Here is a 25,518-nt window from a genome sequence, read left to right as displayed (position 1 = left end):
AGCCACAGCCAGCCAGATGTATTAATACAGGGAAAAAAAAGGGGGGTATATCAAGACTATAGAAGACTTTTAAGATTTCTTGAACTTTTTTGGTATGCTCTTTAGATTAGCAAAATAAAAGAAATCTTTGAAATGAACAGGGACTATAAAAGTGTCTTTATTGCTGTAGAACATTCTGTAATTTGTTGGGAGGCATGTGTGGGAGTTAAGGACTCAAAGAACAGAGGGGCTGCGGTAATGAAGAAATCTATGACAACACACACACACACACACACACAGATGTTACAGAATCATACACACACACGGTGTACACACACACACACACACACACACAAACACACACACACAGAGGAAGAGAGCTGAAGCTACCTGTGGGGTCTAATATTCTCTCAGAATCATACACACACACGGTGTACACACCCACACACACACACACACACACACACACACACGCAGAGGAAGAGAGCTGAAGCTACCTGTGGGGTCTAATATCTCCCTTTTCACCAGCCATAATTCTACCACCATATAATGTGCACCCTGCTCCTTCTGCACATATATCAAAAATGCTACGATCAAGAATCCCAGCTTAAAAAAAAAAAAAAAGAATCCCAGCTTAAGGACACTTAAAATCTCAGTCCCTTTATTATTTCAAACTTCCTTCTTTTCTATGTCTTGCTCATTGAATCCCGTGTCAAATATGCACAGCCACCACATACACTAAGAACACGTCTTCAATCAATTAACTCTTTCTCTTCCCGTTAATATACATGGTACTAACCTTCATGTAGCGAAGGTTGGGAATTGACATGATTCTCACTTCTGGGATATAATTGCTGTAAGTGAATAAAAAATGTATTAATGTTCATTGTGGTCTCTTAAAAGATATGATTTTTTCTTATTAATCAGAACATGTCAGAGAAAATTTTAAAGATTCTTCCTATCACTATAATAAGAATTTAAGACATGAAATCAAACCGGTAATGAGTTCTTTCTGAAATCTCACATGTACCTCTATATATCCATGCATCAAGGTGGATATCTCCCTTATGTATTTATTAGATATGTCTTTTGAGATTTTTATTAATTCATTTCTGTAAATCTATACAGCAACTGGTGATAAGATCCAACACTGACTTAATAATACATTGCAGGGGTGCAAAAACAATACCACATACTTACCAAACACTTTTACATAGCATTTACTATGTGCCAGGCAATATTTGAAGTTTGTTACAAATATTAATTCATGTAATCCTCATTGCAACTGCATTAAACAGGTATTACTATTATCCCCATTATAAAGATGAAGACACTAGGCTTAGGAGAAGCAGCCTGCTGGAAGTGGCCAGGATTCAAACCTAGGCAGACTGGCTGCAAGGTCTTGCTCTTAACCGCTCTGTATCGCTACCTCTCTGAATAAGACAATAGAATACTGTACTTATGTGTACTTGTTCTGGATTCAAAACCACTGTGGTTCAAATTCCAGCTTAGTATTTATATACTAAGATATTCCTTTGTAAAGAGCAGGGCAAGATGTTTAGCTCTTTGTGTATTGGTTTCTTCAATCATAAAATGAGAACATTGAAAGTTCCTTTTTATTGTGAAGAACAAATTAAATAGTATGTACAAAAAGTGCTTGGGACAAAGCACGCATAAATGTTATCATGCAAATATTAACTAAAGATAAAATCTATTGCAGAAACACTTCAAGAGGGTGCATGTAGGAGGGCATCTTAGCATTACGGTATTTTAACTTCAGACTAGCTATTTTTCATGATCGTCATCACAATTCTCTGAGTAATTTGATATAAAATTCAAGGGCCCCACTATCAAAGATTTGGATTTAGCTGGTCTGATTTGTGGCCAGAACGTATGTATTAAGATTCCTTGGTGACTCTGCCATGACGCCAGAAAAAAAATACACTTTTTTCCCCAAAGAACTCTTAAAAAACTGATGTGAAGCACATCTGGCCATTGAGGATTTCTGCAAGGAGTGTAATTCTTAATTAATTCTTAATTAGGAAAGGAGTTCGTACCACATGTCACTTCTGTAGTCCTAATCAGTCATGCATTAAATAACGGTAGTTAGGGAAACAGATCTTACTGTATGGGGTTTTACAGTTACAAAGCATTTGCAAACATAATAGCTCATTTGATCCTTCTTAACAAACACATGACGATGGCAGGACTGGTATTATGCCCATTTCAGAGATGAGGAAAATCAGTTTAGACAAATTCTGTGACAGAACCCATATCTGGCCCTCCTAGTTCCTTCCTCCTAAGTTACCAGACCAGTACTTATCTGCCATTTGAATGCCAATGATTTCTTTTTAATTGTTGTATAATACTCTACATGCATGTATCTCAATTTAATCAACTATTTCTTTTTTAATGGTTAATCAGTTTGACAGTAAAACTGTTTCTAGCTTTTTACCATTAAAATGTTACAACACACATCTTTTAAAAATGTATCTTTATATATTACTGGTCTTTATATATTGCTTTTGTTTCTATAGAATAGATTCATGAGATAGTACCACCAGGTTAAAATGTGTATGTCATTTTGTCTTGATATTCCAAGTCACTCTTCAGAAAGACTCTAGCAATTCACTCTACCAACAATATGTACAAGTATGTTTATCCACATTCCCATGAGCACTCAGAACTATTATTTAAAAGTTCCCTATCAAGTCTCAGCATCTTTCCATATATTTACCAGCCATTTGGAATTTCTATTCTGTGAGCGACATTATTCAAATCCTTTGCCCCACCTCATCTCCCCATCCCACCCATTCCAGGGATATTCAAGTTTTATTTATCATGGAGTAGCAAATATTCTTTCTTACTCAACTGTCTCAGGACTTTGTTGTCAATTTTGTTTTTTATAACTCATATTTTTCTCCTAAGGTCAAAGCTGGCTATTTTCCTTATTAGCTTTTGGGCTTCCTGCCTTACTGGCTCTCTCACCCTAAAGTCAAGATAATAATTTCTTAGTTATTCTTTTTGATAGATGATTTTCATACACAAAATTCCCTTCTACTGACAAGTCCCAGTGAGTTAACATGAATTTAATTATTTTCATCCCATGCAACAAAGCACTATCAGAACATTCAATAACAGTGTCACAGGATGGTCTTCCGTCTGCTATATTTATAGTTTTTTACTTTATTTTTTAAAAAGATCATCCCAAACTTAGGTACTTTATCATTTGGAATGAACGACTCTCCAACCAACAACATACCACATTGCCAGAGACCATACTATTACATGTCCCTGATACAAACACCTTGGATTCTGTGTCTGTAGACTTGCCTTAAACTTCCTGTTATGTATTTCAAAACCAAAACAAGAACAGAATAGCAAGATTATTCTGATGTAGCTTCTCTCTTCCTTTTTTAAGCCAAGAGTAAGCACATTTCATAGTGGGGGAAAAACAAAACAGTAACCTGAAACACCAAGCCCAAATACTCACACAGCAACCATCTGGATTTTGAATTTGATAGATGTTGGATTAAATTCTGGCTTGCTCAAATTATGTTCACATTTCTAAAATGAAAAAAATACATAATATATATCGGAGGAAAACAAGAATACAATCTGCTGATCCACACAGCTGTTAAATTCAGAAGCACAGCATTTAATACAGTTTGATTTTATTTTGCTGCAAGATCACATATATTTTAAAACAGTGTATATTACTGATAACCAAAATATAGGAAAGATGATGTTTTGGACTTCTGGAAATAAGCAACCACACTATCAAATATTATAACCCTTATTCTTCAAATTGAAATAATAACTAACAAATACTTTATAAGATTTTTTTATTTTTAAATGTATTTCTGGCTATGCTGGGTCTTCACTGCCATGCACAGGGTTTCTTTAGTTGTGGTTAGAGGGCTTCTCACTGTGGTGAGTTCTCTTGTTGCAGAGTACAGGCTCTCCTAGAAGGCAATGGCACCCCACTCCAGTACTCTTTCCTGGAAAATCCCATGGATGGAGGAGCCTGGTAGGCTGCAGTCCATGGGATCGCTAAGAGTCAGACAGGACTGAGCGACTTCACTTTCACTTTTAACTTTCATGCATTGGAGAAGGAAATGGCAACCCACTCCAGTGTTCTTGCCTGGAGAATCCCAGGGACAGAGGAGCCTGGTGGGCTGCCGTCTATGGGGTAGCACAGAGTCGGACACGACTGAAGCGACTTAGCAGCAGCAGCATAGGCTCTAGGTTCGTGGGCCTCAGTAGTTGCAGCTCAAGGGCTTAGTTGCTCCACAGCATGCAGGATCTTCCTGGATCAGAGACCCAGGAACCCGTGTCCCCTGCCTTGGCAGGTGGACTCGAAACCACTGAACCACCAGTGACGTCCCTAATACATACTTCTAATTAAGTGTGAACAATGTGAATTTTGCTGAGTTTTCCTCTTTCCTGTTTTCTTTTTGGCTGTGGCTTTCAGTGGCATGCAGGATCTTCCTCAATCAGGGATCGAACCCATACCCACTGCAGTGAAAGCATGGTGTCCTAACCACTGGACTGTCAGGGAAGTCCCTTCTTCGTTTTATGTTATTATTAGTCCTTTTTAATTTCGTCTCTACTAGTCTAAAAGATACGCATTCTTGGTTTAAGTGAACTTTAACACCACACTGATTGTAGGAGGTAGGTGTAGGTACTGTAAATATTGTCTGTATTTCACAGGTGATGAAAATGGGGCACGGGAAAGGTAAATAATCTGTGCAAACGTCACAGAGCCAGTAAGACTTGGAGCTGGGATTTAAATCCAAGTGCTGTGATTCCAGATCTCATGTTTTAGAATAAACAATTACTTGCTTACTATCTTGAATAGGCTCCACCTATATCCAGTTAAAAATTTTTTTAACCCTAGGAAAAAAAGAACAGTGTAAAGATACCAGTTACTGATCCTACTGCTCCTCTCCTCAAAGCCAACCAGTTTCTCATGTACAGCTGATGAGCATAAAAAGTATACACACACATCATCTTTCTTTTTCACAGTAACACAAAAGAGAACATTTTATAGTCTTCTGCCTTTTTCACCAAATCTATCTTGGAAATTATACACCAACACACACAGAGGTATCTCTGTGTCCTATTTAATAACTCTGTAACTTATTTAACCAGACCCAAATTGATAAATGCTTCCACAATTTTGCTACTACAAATAACACAGCAATGAGTAATCTTGTATGCAAATCACTTCCCACATGCATAAATTTATCTGTAGGATAATTTCCTAAAAGTGCATTTGTTATTTTGATGGATATTGCCAAACTGCTAACTTCTGCCAATCTGATGATTATGCAATGGTTTCTCACTGCAGTTTTAATATACACTTCCTGATTACTGTACATGTTTGAGTATCTCTCCTCTTTACTGGGAACTGGGATTCCCTCTGCCATAACTGGCACATTAGTATCTACTTGACAATTTTATAATGGGGTATTCTCTTTTCCTTACTGATTTGTTATACTTCTTCACATATTCTGGATACTAATTCTCTGTCAATTACATACTTTACAAATTACTCTTCTCAGTCTATGATCTATCTTTTCATTTCTTTATGGGTTTTCCTTGTAATGGGGGTACAAATTTTAATGTGTCAAACATGTGATTTTATCCTTTATGGTTTATCTTACTATGGACTACTTACTCCCTTAACCAGAAGCCATAAAGAATATTCTTCCATATTTCCTTCTAGAAGTATTGCTCTTCATATTTACTCTTTAAAGTTTTCAAGGTTCCTAAAATTGACTTCTGTGTATCGTGTTAAGTTAGAGGACCCATTTTTTTTTTTTTCATAGAATCACTTGAGATGATTTCACAGGCTATTCTTTCCCCAGTGACTTGAAAGGCCATTATTTGGTGAAATCAAGTTTCCCGACATGCATAAGTCTGTTTCTGCTTTCTCTATTCTGTTTCAACAGTCTATAAATCTAACATAAACAAATACTTTTTATATGTATGTGTGTATATATATATATTCCCTCTTACATAAAAAGTTATGTGCCTACTATACACCCTGTTTTTATTGCATTTATAAATACATCCCATATTATGACATTGTTTCTTATAGATCTGCAGTACTCATTGGGTGGATGTATCATAATCTCTACATATTTTGGTTTGTATTTGTAGAGGTGTATCTCCAGGGAGGTTGATGGGTCAATACAATACTGATTTTTCGCCTGCTGGATCTGTCCATTTCTGAGAGACAGGTGTTAAAGTCTCCAACTATGATGGTGGATTCATCTATTTCTCCTTATAGCTGTATCAGATTTTGCCTCACATGGTTTGACACACGATTGTTGGGCAAATGTACATTAGGAATGGTTGTATCTTCTTGGAGAACCGACCTCTTTATCATTATGTAATATCCTTCTTTAGCTGTGGTAACTGTCCTTACTTTGGAGTCTGCTCTGTCTGAAATGAATATGGCTACTCTTGCTTTCTTTTGATTAGTATTAGCATGGTATATTTCCTTCTTTCCTCTGGTTTCTTCCTTCCTCTATCTCTCCCTTCTTTCTTTCTATGCCTTGTTTGAATCAGGAATTAAAGTCTATACACTGTATTTGTTTGGTTGACAGGCCTAAGTCTCTTCTAATCTAATGCTGTATTGTTTGATAATAGGAGCTATTAGTCACATGTCATTATTTAAATGAATTTCACCTTAGAAAGACTCAGGACCCGCAGCTGCACTACCATATTTCAAGTGCTCAGTAGGCTACATGTGACTTGTGTCTAACATGCTCGACTGTACAGATAAGGAACATTTCCATCACCACAGAAAGTTCTGCTGGATGGTATTGATCTAAAATGTTTCCTTTCCCTTTTTTGGGTATTTTTTCTTTTACAGTATTTCTTTTATTAATTGAAGAGACTGATGTTTCATAGATTTCCAGAGCCTGGATCTGCTTATTTTTCTTCTTTCTTGCTTTTCTTTTAAATTGATTTTTAAAAATCAGTCCTTTTTGTTTCCTCCTTACTCTCCTAAAAGCTTTATATTCTTTCAGTATTCTTCTAGGGGTTAGCAGTATGTACTTAACCTACACATACCCTAGCTTCCACATTTGTAAAATAAGGCTAACAAAGAAGAGTACTTACCTCACTGAGTTAGGGGCTTTAAGCTTCTTTTGAAAGCTTTAGAACAGTGCCTGCACACTGGAACATTCTCTATAAACATTTTCTAGTTACTACTTTCCAGAGGTTTTGATACTGACCAGATGTCAACTGCATTTATTTTTGCTTTTCTCTTACACAAATGACAACTCTACAGAGAGGAATACTTACTCGGCAGCGCAGGGACCGTTTGATCAGAAGATGCTTATGACGAGGATAGAGCTGTGAGGCACAGACTGGCTGGAAGTCAGGCTGTAAGAGGCGCTGCTGAAGGGTGGTCACTAGCATGAAAGGCAGAAACCATGCTTAGTTTAAGTGACTTGCTCAAAATCAGATGTATACGTGATGACTACACAAAATAACACTGCCTTTGTGACCAGCACTCTTCAAAAAAAAAAAAATGGAAATTTGACAGACATTTCTTCAAAGGATTACCTCTATCTTATTTTCTGCATGATTCATTTTAGTACTAACAACTACATTAAAAATCTCAAGTCAAAAATAAAAATCACTAGGCACAGAAGTAACAAAAACAGAATTAGATGTAAAATAGAAACAAATTAGAATCATGTATAAAATTACCCTCTGTTAAATTTACTGGTCTGGTATAATAGTCTTCAGGTAGAGGTTCCACTTCATCTACAGCCTGAGCTGGCTCAATTTTTATCTCCTTCTGGTCCTCTCCTTCTTTAAGGCTAAAAGATAAAAGCAGTCATTTCTCAAGGGTCCACCTAAAAGTCCATGATATTGCTAACTAAAGTACTCCTCTATCGTAGAATATTTTTTCTAGCTAGGTTTTTCCTAAGTATGAGCATCTTCTTCCCCACTGGCAATTGTTACTTTAAAACCACAGTCCTTCAATACTGATTTTGATACCAGCTTTTTCCCTCAAAGTCATTTAATGTCCAAACTTACGAAAGTCCAGCAAGGGTACTGATGGTTGTACCAGCTCTTGGTCGCTGAAGCCGGGTTCCAAGACCGTATTTGTCCTAAACAGAGTTAAGAAATTTCTGTTAGAAATTCTATTTTTATATATGCTATGTATCAAAATAAAGAATTTGGGGAGGGACAGCATGAGAAGCTCAGGGAAATAAGCAAAAAAAAAAAAAAGCTAATTTAATAAATGCTTCTTTTAAAGAGAGTAAGTGTAGCCCCACATCCTCTTATTCTCAAAATGACAACAAAAGCACCAAACATGGAGATTGAAACTACGTTAATACAGTGAAAATGAGCAAAATGTGATTTTTAATCTAAAAATATCTAAGCAATGGCTTAGACCAGAAAACTATGTGAAGTATCTAAGACACACGATGAATGTCTTCTGGGAACACCAGTGATCATCTGCTAACTTTAGGGTCAGCAAGAATGATAAAAGCACTTACCACTACATGAATAGTGTGTTGCTGTAGGCCCCAAAATAGCAGCAGGTTGCAACAGAGACAAAAAAATGCAGGATAAGATAGAAGCAAGCTCATACAGCGGGCAGGTCACGGGGAAGGTGGGAGAGTGACAAACACACTTAATGCAAAGTCCTCCCTAAGTACACTGCTGCATATGCTGATTATACCACTGGATTGTTCAAAAAACTGAGATGTCATAAAAGTCTCTGGCAAATGTGGATGCTTTGCAAGTTGTAATGTTTTATTAAATTCTAAAAGACATTTTTATATGACTCTTACCAATTCTTAGGGTTTTAATGGCTTAACTAATTCTCAGGCAGAAGCAGTACAAGAATTTATTTAACCATTACAAGTCCCATTCCCTTCAGTGTAAAACGGGAATATACCACCTACTACACAGGACTGTTGTGAGGATTAAACACAGTAATATGTATAAAGAACTCAGCACTGAGTTTGATATATCACTGCCATTCAAGAAACATTATTTATTAAATGCCAACCTGCTTGGCTCCAATCAAACACACAAAAAATAAATTATTCTGGGAGCAAATAAAACTTGGGGGGACAACAGCAAAAGCTTCAAATCCTAATTTCTCACTTCTAATTGGTAGTTTACAAACTAGTAGAGAATAACTTTGATCAATAATTTCTATCAAAATTACACCTGCATATATTACTACTTATTTAACCACAAAAGAGCTCAGTATAAAAGTCAGTATTTTTCACATTGGAGAAATATTGGGAGGTGCCAAAAAATTATGATAACTAAAGCCCAGAAATCACTATTACCAGGATGCCAAAGGTGGGTGGACTACATGTGTAACATGAATAAAATCTACCATTTGTTCATATTCCTCTGACTTTCTGTAATATGCAAAAGCTGTAAACGTGCGTGCCTACAAAACTAATAGTAGCCTCTTTAGGAAATAAGAAGATGATAGAGGGGAGTGATGGAGAAAGAAACACAAATGTACTTAAAGAACTCAAAAAGAACTAATGATATAGCAAAAGCATATCCGTTGGACTTAAACACCTATCACCTGAGGGACCTTTTTTTGCTAGCCATCATTCAGGAATCTAGAGACAACGGCCACTTTCTGAAATGTTCACCACTCTTGTACCATACTGGTCTTGATCAGTGAATTAGAAATTCCTCTTTGGACCAAGTTCTCACCGAAAAAGCCAAAGGCATATAGTTTCTACGCCGTGCCAGTTTCTTGCGATCTCGCTCAACCTTCTCCTTCTGAGCAAGCTGCTGGTAATACTCAATCAGTTTGTTCATCTGTAAGAAATCAAAATATTTGAAACAGCTAACAAGAAGCTTAGGAAATTCATCAACTAAACTGACTAGACATATAATGAACAGAAAAGACACATTGAGTGGGCAAGTTTCTCTTCCCAGAAGAGAATTTGTCTTCCTTACATGATCTATTTTTCAGAATTGAAATGGAACTTTCAAGTTCAACAACAGAAGAAATGAGCAATGAAAAGGCTTGAAAATTCCACATTCTCTTTTCACTGCTCTTTTATTTCACTGCTTACTTCCCCTCACAACCACTCCTATTTTTCTGGCATGGCCACAGAACCATTATTTCCAACAATGTGACATTTCATACTCGACTTTCTCCTTGACTCCAACACATATTTTCATTTCAAAAATATACTTTCATCATAAAAGCCATACAACTGTGAAAAGTTCAAGCAATATAGGAATATAAAGAATAGAAAGTAAAATTTCTCTTTATCTCTCATGCCCACGTTCACCCTTCTCCTCACCACAGGTATCCACTACTACAGGTGAGAAATCTTTCTTACACACAGGCACAGGTATGATATTATATTCTGCACACATTAAAAAATGCATGCATAGTCATACAATTTTTATATGTGCAAAATAAATATAGGTCTTTATATTTTCCATATAAGGGGGAAAAACTTGCTCTTTTAAAACTTTTTCACTTTACGTGTGAATTTTCCACTCAGTACATATATTAATAGATTTACCTCATTCTTTTTAAAAGTTGCAGCTTATTAAATGGCACAGGTGTCCTAAAGGTATTTAACCATTTCCTCTGAGAGCACGTAAATGGTCTCCTGATACCCACTCTTGTTCTCTCAACTCAATAGTAATTATTTCTTAGAAACACTTATCTGATCCTGTCAGCTCTTCTGCTTTAAAGGCTTCTCAAATGCCTTAACTTGGTCCACATGGTTCTGCAGTTTGGCCCCAAATCCTTTTCTCCCTTCACCTACCGCAACGCTCCACTCTGGCGCACTTGCCCACTGGTCTACAACTTGCTCCTTCCACTTACAAGCTCTTTGCCTTGAGTGTTCCTCCACCCTGAATCCTTTCCCTTCTCTGCCTGTTGTCCTCAGATCCTAGTGCAATCCTCAGATGTAGACTTATCTAGTTCAAATTCCCTATAATAAATGCTCACACGCACAGATTCTCTCTCCTTCCATTACTTTGAGTTTTTCCTTTATCTGGGGATTAATTGATTTTGTTTTCCCATCAGTCTTAAACTCTGCGAGAGGAAAGGTCATATATTCCTATTGCTCAGCATGGTCCCTGGCACACAGATGGAGCATATGCTTGATAACTCCTTGGTAACTGAATATACAGATTTTTGTGCGTGAGTACAGGTATTTCTGTAGGTCAGAGTCCAGGAAGTAGATACTGCTAAGAGACCAAGAAAGCTGTAGTAGTTCACACTGACAATAGTATATGTGAAAAGGTCCAACTGGATACACTCCCATCCAGGATATTTTCAGTATTTCTAATTTTAGCTGAGGTCATAAGTGAATAATTGTAAATTATTATTTAATTTCCAGTTTGACTGTACAACTTCATTTCAATCACGTTTCACCATCTTTCTAATATTCTGCTTCGGAGGCAACAAAATCAGTCCTAATGTACACTGCAGAGATCAATTCACTGTGAACTATTAAAGGATGTCTAAATCATGATTGCTACTGATTCCAAAAGCATCTTCTAAATTAGTGGTGTTTCCAAGACTTAAGATATGCTGATATGTTTACAGGTTGAGGATATGATATTTCTGAGAACAAATGGACCCTTTAACTTAGTTTGTGGGTATACGGAAAACAGAAACATATTATTTCCTTTTTCCAATTCACAAGAGTACAGAAATAAAATTACTCTTAGGTTTCTCTATTAACTTATGTCAGGCTGGAAAAAACTGCCATTATGATTTAATGTCTTACACAAGAAGCACTTTCTGAGTGTAAAAGACACCAAAACACACATCATAGATTTATAAGCCTAAGCCATATTCACTAATAAAATGGTCTTTTTCCTCATCTTTCCTCATGTCATCCTCTCTCTGATGACCCTTTACTTACCCGTTGCGTGTGAGGATTTTCAGGTTCCTGCCAACCACCACTAGCTGAAAAATAAAGGAATATTAAACAAGGCTTACATAATCTGATTTTATTTTCACAAAAACAGGTCATCTGCAGGCCACAGACTTAAACTTAAAAACATAAAATCACAGAATTTTCAAGAAAGAGTCCTAGAAATTACATAGGCCAGAGTGCTCAAAATCAAATTCTTTAAATATAATGATGGTGATAATAATAACCACCACTAGGACCACCTCTACAACTAATACATGTATAATTTCTCTGCCAGGTATGTGAAATGTATCAAACTTCATTTTATTCTCATAATAACCCTCTGAGGTAGAGACTTTCATTATTAGTCTTATTTTACAAATGAGGAAATTGAAGCTCAGAGAGTTAAATAACTTGCCCAAAGTCACAGAGACAGTAAGCAATAAAGCCAGAATTCAAACCCAGGCAGTCTGACCCCAGAGAATTTGCCCTTACCTACAATATTGTGCAAATTGAAAACAACCTAAATGTCCATTTGGAAGAGACTAAAGAAGCAAACTGTGGTTAAGTCAGGCATGAATCACTTACTATCACTACTACATACCACAAACAAACTTGATAGAGATAAGCTGTAGCAGCATACATAAAACAAGGTTCTATTTGTTTCAAGTTGAGAAACACATTTGCTAATGGCTACATACTATGTGGAGAACTGCAAAAATATGCAAAGAACTGATGAAAACTCAAGACTGATGACCATCTCTCTTTAGGAAACAGAAGGCAGATGGAGTGGGAGGAAGACTATACTGGGCTTACACTGTTTTGGTTCTGTTTAATTTCTTAAGCTGAGTGGTAAATTCATGAATGTGTATTATTTTTATAAAAATAACTTTTTTTCCCAAATAAAAACGACTCCTAAAAAACAACAACAAAAAAACGACTCCTGTTGAAGGTGACACTGTAACTCTTGGCAGGAAATGGCAGCAGTAACAACCTTTAGTACAATATTTATATTTTAAAAGTTGCTTTACTTAAGGCAAACATGAAAAATAATTATGTGAAAAAAATGTTTCAGTAATATTTTAGAAAAATCTTAAGTTTTACCTAATTGCATTTTTAGAACTGCTGATTGATTCTAAACACAAATTTAAGAGCCATTATGATCTCATTATAAGTTTTTGCACATTACTGACACAAGGGCTTACTTATAAATAAACAAATAGTTGTAACTAAAGTGGTTTCGGGGCTTCTCAGATACCAATGACATCATGGAAGAAATGAAATTATCTGTACTTCTTAAGAGCTCCGAGTATTCAATTATCACTGTCAACATAGCCTTAGAGGAGCTAGATTTCTAGAAATAAGCACAGGCTTTAAATTCTAAAAAATAAATTATCCAATCCTAATGGTTTATAGTCCAAAAAGTATCAAAAAAAGACTTCCAGAGTAACAAACTGAGAAATCTATTTGGATTTCCCGGTTTTGTTTAATCTGATAAAAAGAAACAAAATACAAACATGGAAAAAATACACTTTAACTCACTGAACTAAGTGCCACTTTGAGGTTGTTTTTCACATCTAACTTAAATTCATAAACAAATTTAAACAATCTACTTGCTACACTGACATTAAGACACAAATATTTACTGACAATCTAAAAAGATGGTACAGAAACTTTCCAATATAAATCATATTTCAGGAAATACCTACCCACCAACAAACACTTTAAGAAACTTGTTTGTTAACTTTCTGTTTTTGAAGAATGTTTTATCAAAATAATGTATGAAATTAGGAAAATAACCAAGAGCTCAGGCATTCTACACCAAAGGGCAAACTCAAGAAAATCAAGAATTAAGTTTTAAGAACAGAGTTGAATCTGAAAGAACTTCACCCATTTTTACTACCAAATTATATGAGAAACTATAGGAAATTTTTACCTAATGTCCATCTTCATTTGAGTTACATCAAATAACATAATTTTTTAATTGGCTTCCTCATGTATTAGTAAGCTGATATTTTTTCAAACTTTAAACATTTTGTATTGGGGTACAGCCAATTAACAATGTTGTGGCAGTCTCAGGTGAAGAGCGAAGGGACTCAGCCATATATACACATGTACCCATCCTCCTCCAAACCTCCCTCTCATCCATGCTGGCACATAACACTATACATGTGCTATACAATATGTGCTTTACAACAGGTCCTTGTTGGTAAGTTGACATTTTTAATGAAAACCTAAAAATGGTAATTTTTAACAAGTCTAAAAAATTTCAGAAAATTAATGAAATTTCAGAAAGAAAAAAGACAATGGAGAGTTAGCAGTGCTACTGTTTATATAAAAAATAAATAGCAACTCAAGATTCTGAACTGACTGTAATAAAGAGTGTTTCTCTGTTATTAACCATGGAGTACAGAAAATGAAAAAATAAAAGAAGCTTCCTAATAAAGATTAAGTGCAACCTCTGCTTTGAAACACAAAAATGATGGAGAGGTAATTAACATTTTAGACTGTCTTTAGGTCCAAACACACATAACTTTTCTGTAACACTTATGATATATATGGAGAAGGAAATGGCAACCCACTCCAGTGTTCTTGCCTGGAGAATCACAGGGATGGGGGAGCCTGGTGGGCTGCCATCTATGGGGTCGCACAGAGTCAGACACAACTGAAGTGACTTAGCAGCAGCAGCAGCAGCATGATATATATAGATGTCTCTTTAAGCATGTGTTTGAATGCTCCAGGATAGATACCTGGACATGGAATTTTTGGATAAAAGAATAAAAGCAATTTAAAAGTTTAATAAATGTCAAACTGCTCTCTAAGGTGGTAGCAGACAAAAAAACTTTTCCTATATTTCTGTCACACTACCAGATTTTTACAATTTTGCCAAATCAATGGACTAAGTTTTAATATGCATTTTCCTGATTACTAGTAAAACTGAAACATATCCTTTTGCATATTTATTGACTTTAAAACATCATCTCACTAAGTTGTGTGCAAAAAACAAATTCCAATGATTTGTGCACATTTTGGTTATTGAACATTTTTATATCCATTTCTGAGGGCTGCTGTTCATATTCTTTGACAATTTTTTTTTTCTCTTGGGTAGCTTCCCTACTGATTTATAAGGGTTCCTTATTTTTGGTTATTTATCTGTAGTCTGTTAAATATGATATAAGATTTGCCACTTTAATCCTTTAAGTTTGTTCATGGTGTGTTTCACCATCAGCAGCAATTATTTTTTATGAAGAACATTAATCTTTTGATTCTAAAAATACCTGTCAGATATATAAATGCTATTTTACCAACCTTAAGAATACCCAGTTTTCAATGAAATATCATGGTCATAAATGTGAGAATTTGGGAACATAGAAGTTTAGTGGCAGAATACTCTGAATTTATCTCCTACCTCCCAACAAGTAACAGAATTCATGATTTGTGTGCAACTACAACTCTGTTGATTTCACAAAATCTCATGCTGAAGTCCACGTCACTCACCCACAGATTTATCTGCCATGCCCACATCTCTAGACGTCCAGCGACAAAATCCACAGGCCAAATAGTAGGCTTTCTTCATGGTGGTCTTGGCTGGGTCATCTGGAAGCTGTGTGGAGATGCTTGTTGCCCGAGTGGAGAGGGTGTGCATACAGCCAGGACAGTCAAAGCAGTTGGCACATCTAGAATACAACAAACAACCACTGATTCATTCAACAAGTATTTACCAAGCACCTACTACGTTCAAGATATTGTTCTATATGTCAGGAATTCAAGAGAGAACTATAAGGGAAGGGTGACTCTCAAACAAAAAGAAATCAAAAATACTCTGAAGAGACTCTTATAAACTGTTTTAAAATTTCAAAAGCTTTACATGCTAATTATTTTTTAAAACGTGCAGTCATCACCCAAGTTCCTGAATAACTACAGCATGACCCAAGCCTATTCACAGAGGGAATCACTGTTAACAGTCTGGAGTTCACTTTTAGACTCTTCTTATGCTTGCACAGACCACAAAGATTCTGTGGGACAAAGAAACGTCACAGCTTATGACTTTAGAGAGGACAGACCAATTGCACAATGGAAAACTGAGAGGCAACAATTCAATAAGCTCTGACACTGGGTTTGGAAAATAATTGCTTGTTTGCCATGCCAGAGAGCTGAAACAGATACCAAATAATGCTACCAAGGTGAAATGGTTCAGAAGGGTGGCGTTTTCAGGGCCTTCGGTTCTCTTCAGGCATTACTTTTCCTAGTGAACCAGCCAACATTCCCCTACAAGGGCCTCCATGCCTTTTTGTTTTTCTAGTAGAAAGTTTTCCACTTTCCTACCACCTGAGATTATCAAGATTGTACCTTCAGTCAGAGACTTGCTCTAAAGTTCCATAACTCCAATTTTCTGTGATATTTTGCTACTGGACAATATCCTCAAGTAAGGATAATAATAGTAACTACCTTAAAAGGATAAGGACTTCCCTGGTGGCTCAGACGGTAAAGTGTCTGTCTACAATGAGGGAGACCAGGGTTCGATCCCGGAGTCGGGAAGATTCCCTGGAGAAGGAAATGGCAACCCACTCCAGTACTATTGCCTGGAAAATCCCATGGACGGAGGAGCCTGATAAGACTACAGTCCATGGGGTCGCAAAGAATCGGACACGACTGAGAGACTTCACTTTCACTTAAAGGGATACTTTGAGGATTAAATGATAAAATAAAGGTATGGATGGCATACAAAGCTGGTTTATATGGAGCTGTTTCTCTAGGAGAGGAAGGACAAATAGTGGTTTATATCCATGGAGGTACAAAGGTGTGACTGGTTGCAAACGACTTCCACACCATGCTAAAAATCAAAATGGCACCAGTAACAATGAGCGTTATCTACTACTCAGATCTTGATTTTTAACACCAATCTCTAGTAAAAGGTACCAGGGCTCCTTGGAGAAATGGCTCTGGAACAGAAAATACAGATGAGCCTGGAGTAAGTAGGAAAGTTCTCAAACAACTGAATAACGCTTCCCTCCCCCTCAATGCCATAAAATGATGGGGGTATGCCAAAGGGAGACAGAAATCTACTAAAAAAGGGTTATAAGAGCCAAAGCTGGAACAACCTGAGTTAAAAAAAAAATAGTAGTATTGGAGTATAATCTAAAGTATACAAAAATATTCACAAGTCCACGCTGCTTTAAGTAAATGATTAAATAAATAAAAAAGGGAAAAGAGAAAAATCTTCCATGCAAAAGAATTCCAAGTAATTCATGAAGACAGCTCTCATGGAAGGGAAGCATAACTTGCTACTAGTTAAGTGTGGGCTGTATTAGTACATTTCCTTCCAAGAGTATGATATGGAAAAGGAAAAAAAGAAAAGAGTAACTTAACATCAGAAAAATCTGACAAACAATAGCTCAAGCCAAGTAATCAAGGTTAACATCTACCGTGAAAAGTCATATTGGTGGTATATACCCCTGATATGATGTGGTGAGAGATGCACTTTACCTATGTGATCCTCTTCCCCAAAACACATTCTCTTAGATGATGACAAAAGCATCAGACAACTTCCAATCAAGGGACATTCTACAAAATATCTTACCAGTACTTCTCAAAACCAAGGAAAGTCTAACAAATTTTCACAGCAAGAGGAGCCTAAAGAGATATGACTATTAAATACAATGTGGGTATCCTGAATAGGATCCTAGAACAGAAAAATGAGATTAGAAGAAAAATTGAGGAAATCCAAATTTAATAATAATGCTACCAATAACATTCATTAATTGAGACAAATAATACCATACTAATAGATGACATTTACAATAGGGGAGAATGGGTAAAGATTAAAGGGAATTCTCTGTATCATCTTCACAGTTATCTTAAGTCCAAAACTGTTATAAAATACAATTTTTTTTTAATGGAAGTGTCATCTTTGGCAAAAAATGATGCTAAAAAAAGAAAAACAGCTAATTTCATGTGTTTTCTTACCAGCTATTAAAATTTAGCTGTGGAAAATAGGAAAAATGGATCCCAGTCTTACCTATTCTTTTTTAGTTTGGCTTCAGCCGATGGCATATTTTCTAAACAACTGGGACAATAATGGGAGTCCACCTAGAATGAAACAAGAAATCAAAAAATCATCTTGGCTTGTGTACATACCTATAACAAACAGTGAAATTTAAAATACATTATTCTGCAGCAGAAGGTGAGAGACCATCGTTCTGGCAAAGAACTTGGACTGTTTCCAGCACAGGGTTTATTCTTACAAAAATCCCCTGTTTTTTTCTTAACCTCTCAATTTCCTGAAATCCTTCTATTTTTCTTTTCTGAATTTTCCTATTCCCTTTCACCAGGGTTTTATGTGTTAGACACATTAAAATACGTTCATGTTAAAGAAGACTCTAACAAATAATCCAATTTATGAAGCTGTGGTCAAATATCCTTTTATCTACTCTAGCTTTATGGGACTGCAATAACTGGACCACACTTTAATGGTTAAGAGAGATTTTAAAAGTTCTCTCGTTACTGATGTATTACATGTTCACTGAAGGAAAGCATAAATTAACAGTTACAAAGTTAGCTATAGTCAACCAACTAGAGATTTTTAAATGGCAAATTAAACCACTAAGTTAATAAGATAGTCTTATTGTATTTAGCTCGAAAACATAGTATAAAAATTAAATTCACTGTATTTTTTTAAGGACTGAATAATTATTTCCTTTAATGTAGGAAGACCCTATTTGATAATTCTAGAACTCTGGGCATCTGCAGATGGAAAGACAGATTCACCCGAACATAAATACTATGACAGAAACTGGTTTCTGTTTTTATCATCTGCTTATAAACAGAACCCCTTTGAAAGATAAAGTTGCTGCTCAAATAGTCACCAGGAACACAAAATACAGTACTGTTAACTTATATTTGCACTTACACATCATAAAAGGCAAAATGTAATTCACTCCATTTTGTTCCTTTCTGAATTATGCTCTCTTCAAGTGCAGCTCCAATTCCAGGCTCCCCATTAGAACTTTCTGGACTGCTTCAGCCTTCATTGGCATCATCCTCCCCCAAACCCTAATGCCTTCTGTTTCTCAGGTGCACACCAGTCCATAAAAAATACAGACTGAATGTAATAGCTGAAGCTGTCCTTACAGATTATGAAAACTAGCTCCCTACTGATCACCAAATGAGAATCTAGTCTAATTCTGGAGGTGAAGCTGGGACAGGGGGGCATCACAGAGAGAAAGGACCTACCAAAGGGATAAGCATACAAAGTGCTAATAGAGAAAAACAAATGCTGTATATAAAACAGCATTGATTTTTCTTTTTCCCTTGTGTTATTTAACTGCTTTCTCTGACTATTCTGAATAGTATGAAAAATATTCTCAATAGTAATTAATAATGTGTAAAATGGCTTATAGTATAGGACATATTCTCATAAGCATTTTTAACAGTCCAGGGATCCTGACTGAAGTCCATTGAATCAGGCTGCTTGGTTTCAAATCCTGGTCCTTCCTCAAATTTTTGGCTGTGTGACATACTGCAAACATTGTGTTTCTTTAACTGTGAAGTACAAGAGGCATCAGTCACTTCAGTCCTGTCCGACCCTTTGCGACCCCTGGGCTGTAGCCCACCAGGCTCCTCTGTCCATGAGATTCTCCAGGTAAGAATACTTAAGTCAGTTGTCATGCCCTCCGCCAGGGGATCTTCCCCATCCGGGTATCGAACTAGCGTCTCCTGCATTGCAGGCGGATTCTTTACGGACTGAGCCAAACCCCTAACGGTAAAGTGTTTTTTTTTTTTTAAAAAAGATATTTATTCTGTTGGTTTGTAGAATGATTAAAGGAGATTATGTAAAGCACATGGCATACAGAAAGTACTGAATAAGCAGAAACTATGTATTATTAATACTAATCAGCTTTTCCTTCAGGAGCCTGCAAGTAACTCAAGAGCAGGATTTATGTCTTAACCCGTCTTTTAATCCCCAAAGCTTACTGAATGAACACGTGCCAAGTGCTGCAGACGTTTTGGGGCTTTGTTATTCGTTGATGATTTTTTTCCCCCAGGGTGGGGTCTTTTACATTCTGAGCAATCCCACCTCCAAAGCCCACTTGTATCAGTGAAGGACAGAAATGTACCCCCAGAAGAAGGGCCATAAATATCATACTTTGAGCTTTTTAAACAACAGATCCGATTCTAAGCGCTTTTCAGTCAGCTCACCCCACCCCAACCCTCTTCTCTGCTGCAGGCCTTGGGCTGGGCCGGGAAACAGAACAAGGCAGTCAGAAGGCCGGGTTTCTGCCCAAGGAGGGGCAGAACTTCCAGGATGGGAGGCGCTTGGATGAGAACAATCGCGGACTTTCCCACTACCTCAATCAATCCTGTAAAGACTGTATCTCGCCCCTCAAGGGGCCTTAACTAAGCACCCCCACATCTTTTCCCCCCACAACCCGCCCAATTACCAAACCCCGCAGCAGATGGCCAGGGTCCCCAAAGTCTAGTTTGTCCAATCAGAAGACACTCTAGAACAGAAAGGCCGCTCAGCCCCACCCAAGGCAGCGCCTCCTTTCGAAGTGACAAATTATAAGGAAATTAAATCATAGACAAAACTGAGTGACGGAAGGCAAAGCCAATCAGCATGCTAGGAAAATGACTACCCGCCTCCAACCGGCGGAACTTCCCCGCTGGTCGCGGTGACTAGGGGGAACGCCTCCCCCATCCCCCAACAGACACTCTTCATGGGACGACTGCGTTACCTCGTGAGACACACATTCCAGCGACCGCAGATCGCTACAATAGCGGCAGAAGTAAAGCTGCGACAGCGGGGCCCGAACCTTCTTTTCTCCCTGGACTAGGTAGAGAACCCGCTCCGATTGCAGCAAGGACGCCATCTTGTGGGGGAGGAGTCAACGACGCTCCCGTCGTATCACGTGACCCGAGGGCCGGCGTTTCCCTAGCTTCCTTCCTTACGTCTTTCAACGTAGACTTTGACGTAAGCTTTCCGAGCAAGTGGGGCTTTGCGCAGGACGAAAGTCAAAATGCGCATGCTCAGCTGGGATACCAGCTTTCTCCCCCAGTTTGGGGCCTGTCCCACCAACCTCGGCTCCCCAAGCTCGTCCCCCTCCAGCATTTTTGTGAGTGTCAACCGCCCGGACGGAGCTCAGACCGTTGTTTTGCTAGATGTGGAGTCGCAGATCAAATCCAGACAGACTCAATACTGTTCTTTCCTTCATTTCTAACAGGAAGGTTGCTCTTTTATTTACAACTGCCTCTCCCGCCCTCACCTTCCAAACAAATCTCCAGAAGTTAGATGGAGGGTTTCTGAAACAGAGTTTCTTGGGAACTAGAAAACTAAGAGTCCACACCAGCACTTCCTTCCGACAATCTTACTATTGACCTATAGGAAACTCTCACAGATATTATCTCTTTTGAAGTTTCTTAGATCGAGCTCTTACACGCAGAAGCTATATCTCATTTCCTGGTTTTCCATATTTAGCATTAGAGTCAAGTCTATATTGTGGATGTTAATGAAGGAATGAAATCAATGAACAGTGTTGCTAGGTGTCATTTACATTTTTCTAGTGCACGCATTCAGGCTTAGACATGTAAAACGACCACTTAGAGCTGGGCTGGCAGAGACTGGAGCCCATGTTACCAGCTTCAGTTCACTGCTTTTCTCTTTGTACTACAATTGAAAGTGAAAGTCCCTCAGTAGTGTCCAGCTCTTTTCAACCCCGTGGACTATACCCATGAAATTCTCCAGGCCAGAATACTGGAGTGGGTAGCCTTTACCTTCTCCAGGGCATCTTTCCAATCCAGGGATTGAACCCAGATCTTCTGCATTGCAGGTGGATTCTTTACCAGCTAAGCCACAAGGGAAGCCCAGTGTTGTATTAATACCTGTCTGATATTAGAGTTGGTGACTGAGAAGAAATAGAACTGAATAGTAATAATAGTTAACATTTATTGAGCACTTACTGAAGGCAGGACGCTTAGTCAAAACTATGTAGTCTCATTTAATTTTCACCGGAACTCCAGAAGGCAGGTGCTATCATTATTTTTATCTCACAGGGCAAAAATGAGTAGGCTATCCATTGAGATCCCAGTTGCTCTTCTCTTCTCCCTGGAAAGCCTGGCCATAACTGGGGTAGACTGAGATTCCTCTGCTCTGTGACTAGTAGTCACCAGTAGTAGAATCCCTAATGCATAGGGTAGTGACCAGCCTGGGCCCTGGGCAGCAGCAAGGCCCAGGCACTGGCATGGGAGGCAGGCACTGGGAACAGAAGGGGAAAGTGAGTCACAGGAAGATACCTGGCTTCATTTCTGAGGCACACAGGACCAGCCTGCCTTAGTGGTGCTGGCAGGTTTTTACCAAAACAGACAACAGCCACAGGTTGGAGTTTGCTGATGCGTGCTATAGCCTCCAGGGGTAGTAGACTGGGTAACTGAGGATTATCATATACTAGAAAGATCCTAGTTCAATCCTTGTAGTTTTCAAATGGAGGAAATGAAGCCCCGAGAGTCAAAGGAACGTGCCCCAGGTTTTCTCACTCCTGGTAGAGTAGTATTCTGTTTTCTGATTCCACAAATGCAGTTCCTCTCACACTATGTCAGTACATTCATATTTACAGTTGAGTAGGAAACCAGTTGCTGTTCTAAAAAGAGAAGAAAGCAAATGCAAGGGAAAGTGGAACCTTAATGGATAGCCTACTCATTTTTGCCCTGGAAGTTTCCCATTTGGGACACATGAGTTTCCCATCACTAGAATGCTCTCTGCTTGTCTTCAACAGGAATTTCCCAAGCATACCTCAAGCCTAACCAAGGCTTGGCCCCTTCCCCTTACTCCCTCTGCTTGGTAGACTAACCGTTTCAGTTCAGTTCAGTCACTCAGTCATGTCCAACTCTTTGTGACCCTATGGACTGCAGTATTCCAGGCTTCCCTGTCCATCACCAACTCCCAGAGTTTGCTCTAACTCATGTCCATCGAGTTGGTGATGCCATCCAACCATCCCGTCCTCTGTCATCCTCTTCCCCTCCTGCCTTCAGGTTGTCCCAGCATCAGGGTCTTTTCCAGTGAGTCAGTTCTTTGCATCAGGTGGCCAAAGTATCGGAGTTTCAGGTTCAGCATCAGTCCTTCCAATGAATATTCAGGACTGATTTCCTTTAGGATTGACTGGTTTGATTTCTTTGCAGTCCAAGGGACTCTCAAGAGTCTTCTTCAGCACCACACAAAAGCATCAATTCTTCAGCATTAAGCTTTCTTTATAGTCCAACTCTCACATCCATGCATGACTGGATGTGAGAAAAACCATAGCTGGACTATTTGGACCTTTGTCTGTAAAGTAATGTTCCTGCTTTTTAATATGCTGTCTAGGTTTGTCATAGCTTTTTTTCCAAGGAGCAAGCGTCTTTTAATTTCATGGCTGCAGTCACCATCTGCAGTGATTTTGGAGCCCAAGAAAATAAAGTCTGTAACTGTTTCCATTGTTTTCCCATCTATTTGCCACGAAATGATGGGACTGGATGCCATGGTCTTCATTTTTTGAATGCTGAGATTTAAGCCAGCTTTTTCACTCTCCTCTTTCATCAAGAAGCTCTTTAGTTCCTCTTCACTTTCTGCCATAAGGGTGGTGTCGCCTGCATATCTGAGGTTATTGATATTTCTCCCTGCAATCTTGATTCCAGCTTGTGGTTCATCCAGCCTGGCATTTCTCATGATGTACTCTGCATAGAAGTTAAATAAGCAGGGTAACAATATACAGCCTTGATGTACCCCTTTCCCAATTTGGAACCAGTTGGTTGTTCCATGTCTGGTTCTAACTGTTGCTTCTTGACCTGCATACAGATTTCTCAGGAGGCAGGTAAGGTGTTCTTGTATTCCTGTCTCTTTAAGAATGTTCCACAGTTTGTTGTGATCCACACAGTCAAAGGCTTTAGCGTAGGCAATGAAACAAAAGTAGGTGTTTTTCTGGAACTCTCTTGCTTTTTCTATGATCCAACGGATGTTGGCAATTTGATCTCTGGTTCCTCTGCCTTTTCTAAATCTAGCTTGAACATCTGGAATTTCTCAGTTCACATACTGTTGAAGCCTAGCTTAGAGAATGTTGAGTGTTATTTGCTAGCGTGTGAGATGAGTTCAATTGTGCAGTAGTTTGAACATTCTTTGGTATTGCCTCTCTTTGGGATTGGAATGAAAATTGACTTTTTCCAGTCCTGTGGCCACTGCTGAGTTTTCCAAATTTCCAAATGTTACTCTGTAGCAGCATGGAACACTTCCTCTGTGCTCTGCTGAGGATGCAGGGAGCTGAGATGGTCATCCTTTTTTGGCTGGAGTTTGCAGAGGTGACTTCAGGTTAAACACTGCAGCTGTTACCCAGTTGCTGCTGGTGCTGAAGGCAGACCTCAGGCCCCTCAGGTGCTGGCTCATAAGAGATAGTTTATGACCATGCACTCTCTGTGCCACTGATCCCTTACTCCCGCTTGTTTGTCCACTCACCCCTGGGAACTCGCAACTGACACAAGAAGTCATAGCTCTCAGTGTGATAAGGGCAAAGTCATGGAACTATAGAGCCAAAAGTGACCTTAGAGATTAATTAATCCTCTACCCTTATTTTCAAGATGGAGAGCTGAAGCCCAGAGAAGGGAAGAGATCCACCCCCAGATTCCCAAAGGACGTTAGAGGTGAAGCTAAGGCTTGAATGCAGATCCCTATTCCAACTTTATAGCCTTTCCACACTTAGCTGGACTTCCATCTCTCTATAGTTCACCTTCCAACCCTAAAGCTTGCTTCTAGGAGACCACCAGTGTATTGCTTGAATTGAATAAAAGAGAATTGAAAATTAGATTCCAGCCTAACTCAGTAATACAATCTTCAACTATCTGACACCCCTAAATTAAAAAAAATATATATATATATATATATATATATATATATATTGGTCTTTAAGTAACTTCTTTAAGAAGGTAAAGGAAGAAAGAGGAGAAGGAGGCTGGTCACAATTTTAAATAGGGTGGTCAGGGTTGGGCTCATGAGAAGGTAAGACAGGAGCAAAGATTTGAAGGAGGTGGGGAATGGACCAGGTGGCCATCTGGGGAAAGAGGTTTCCAAGCAGAGTCTGAGCAGTTTCTAAGGCCTAACTGAGGAACAGCAGGGAGGCAGTGGGGCTGAGGAGTGAGCAAGGGGGAGAGGTATAAGGGTGCAGCTCATGTAGGATCTTGAAGGCATTTGAATGGCATTGGATTTTGCTTTGAAAGATGTAGGGAGCCATTACAGGATTTCAAACAGAGCAGTGATATGAGCTAACCTACATTTAACAAGGGTCACTCTGGATGCTGTTTTGGGAATGGACTTCAGAGGAAGAAGGATAGAAGCAGGGGTTCAGTCTGGAGATTACTGCAGTGACCCAAGTAACAGGCAACAGTGTCATGGACCAGGGATTCTGACTATATTTTGAAGTAGACCTCACAGGATTTCCTGATGCCAAACTCTGGAAAGACGTGTATAGAGACTGGCATATGAAGGGTAGTTTGGAGTCTCATCAGAGATGTCCTTGTTGGGCTGGGGGAAAATCCATTTCATGGTTTGGCCAAATTCAGCTGCTAGGAGATTATTTCCTCAGAAATTATCAAGACTCTCTGTTTCTTGTGCTGGAGATCA

The 25,518-nt window shown here is 38.4% G+C and overlaps 1 protein-coding gene across 1 annotated transcript in view; it reads right to left on the bottom strand.

The window, feature by feature from the left end:
* The window catches only part of DCTN4 (dynactin subunit 4), a 30,967-nt gene extending 10,184 nt beyond the window's left edge, over positions 1 to 20,783 (bottom strand). The window contains exons 1-10 of the mRNA XM_043464942.1: positions 20,618 to 20,783; positions 17,902 to 17,972; positions 15,381 to 15,559; positions 11,892 to 11,935; positions 9,703 to 9,810; positions 8,044 to 8,117; positions 7,711 to 7,823; positions 7,300 to 7,409; positions 3,473 to 3,546; positions 779 to 833 (exon numbers count right to left, since the gene is read on the bottom strand). Coding sequence (XP_043320877.1) covers positions 779 to 833; positions 3,473 to 3,546; positions 7,300 to 7,409; positions 7,711 to 7,823; positions 8,044 to 8,117; positions 9,703 to 9,810; positions 11,892 to 11,935; positions 15,381 to 15,559; positions 17,902 to 17,972; positions 20,618 to 20,752 — 963 coding nt within the window. The 5' untranslated portion in view covers positions 20,753 to 20,783. The remainder of the gene's footprint in view (positions 1 to 778; positions 834 to 3,472; positions 3,547 to 7,299; positions 7,410 to 7,710; positions 7,824 to 8,043; positions 8,118 to 9,702; positions 9,811 to 11,891; positions 11,936 to 15,380; positions 15,560 to 17,901; positions 17,973 to 20,617) is intronic.
* Positions 20,784 to 25,518: the final 4,735 nt, after the last annotated feature.

The sequence above is a fragment of the Cervus canadensis genome, chromosome 4, assembly GCF_019320065.1.
Source record: "Cervus canadensis isolate Bull #8, Minnesota chromosome 4, ASM1932006v1, whole genome shotgun sequence".
NCBI classification, from domain to species: Eukaryota; Metazoa; Chordata; class Mammalia; order Artiodactyla; family Cervidae; genus Cervus; species Cervus canadensis.
The sequence above is the reverse complement of the archived record's forward strand: the minus strand, read 5'-3'. Positions and strand labels throughout refer to the sequence as shown.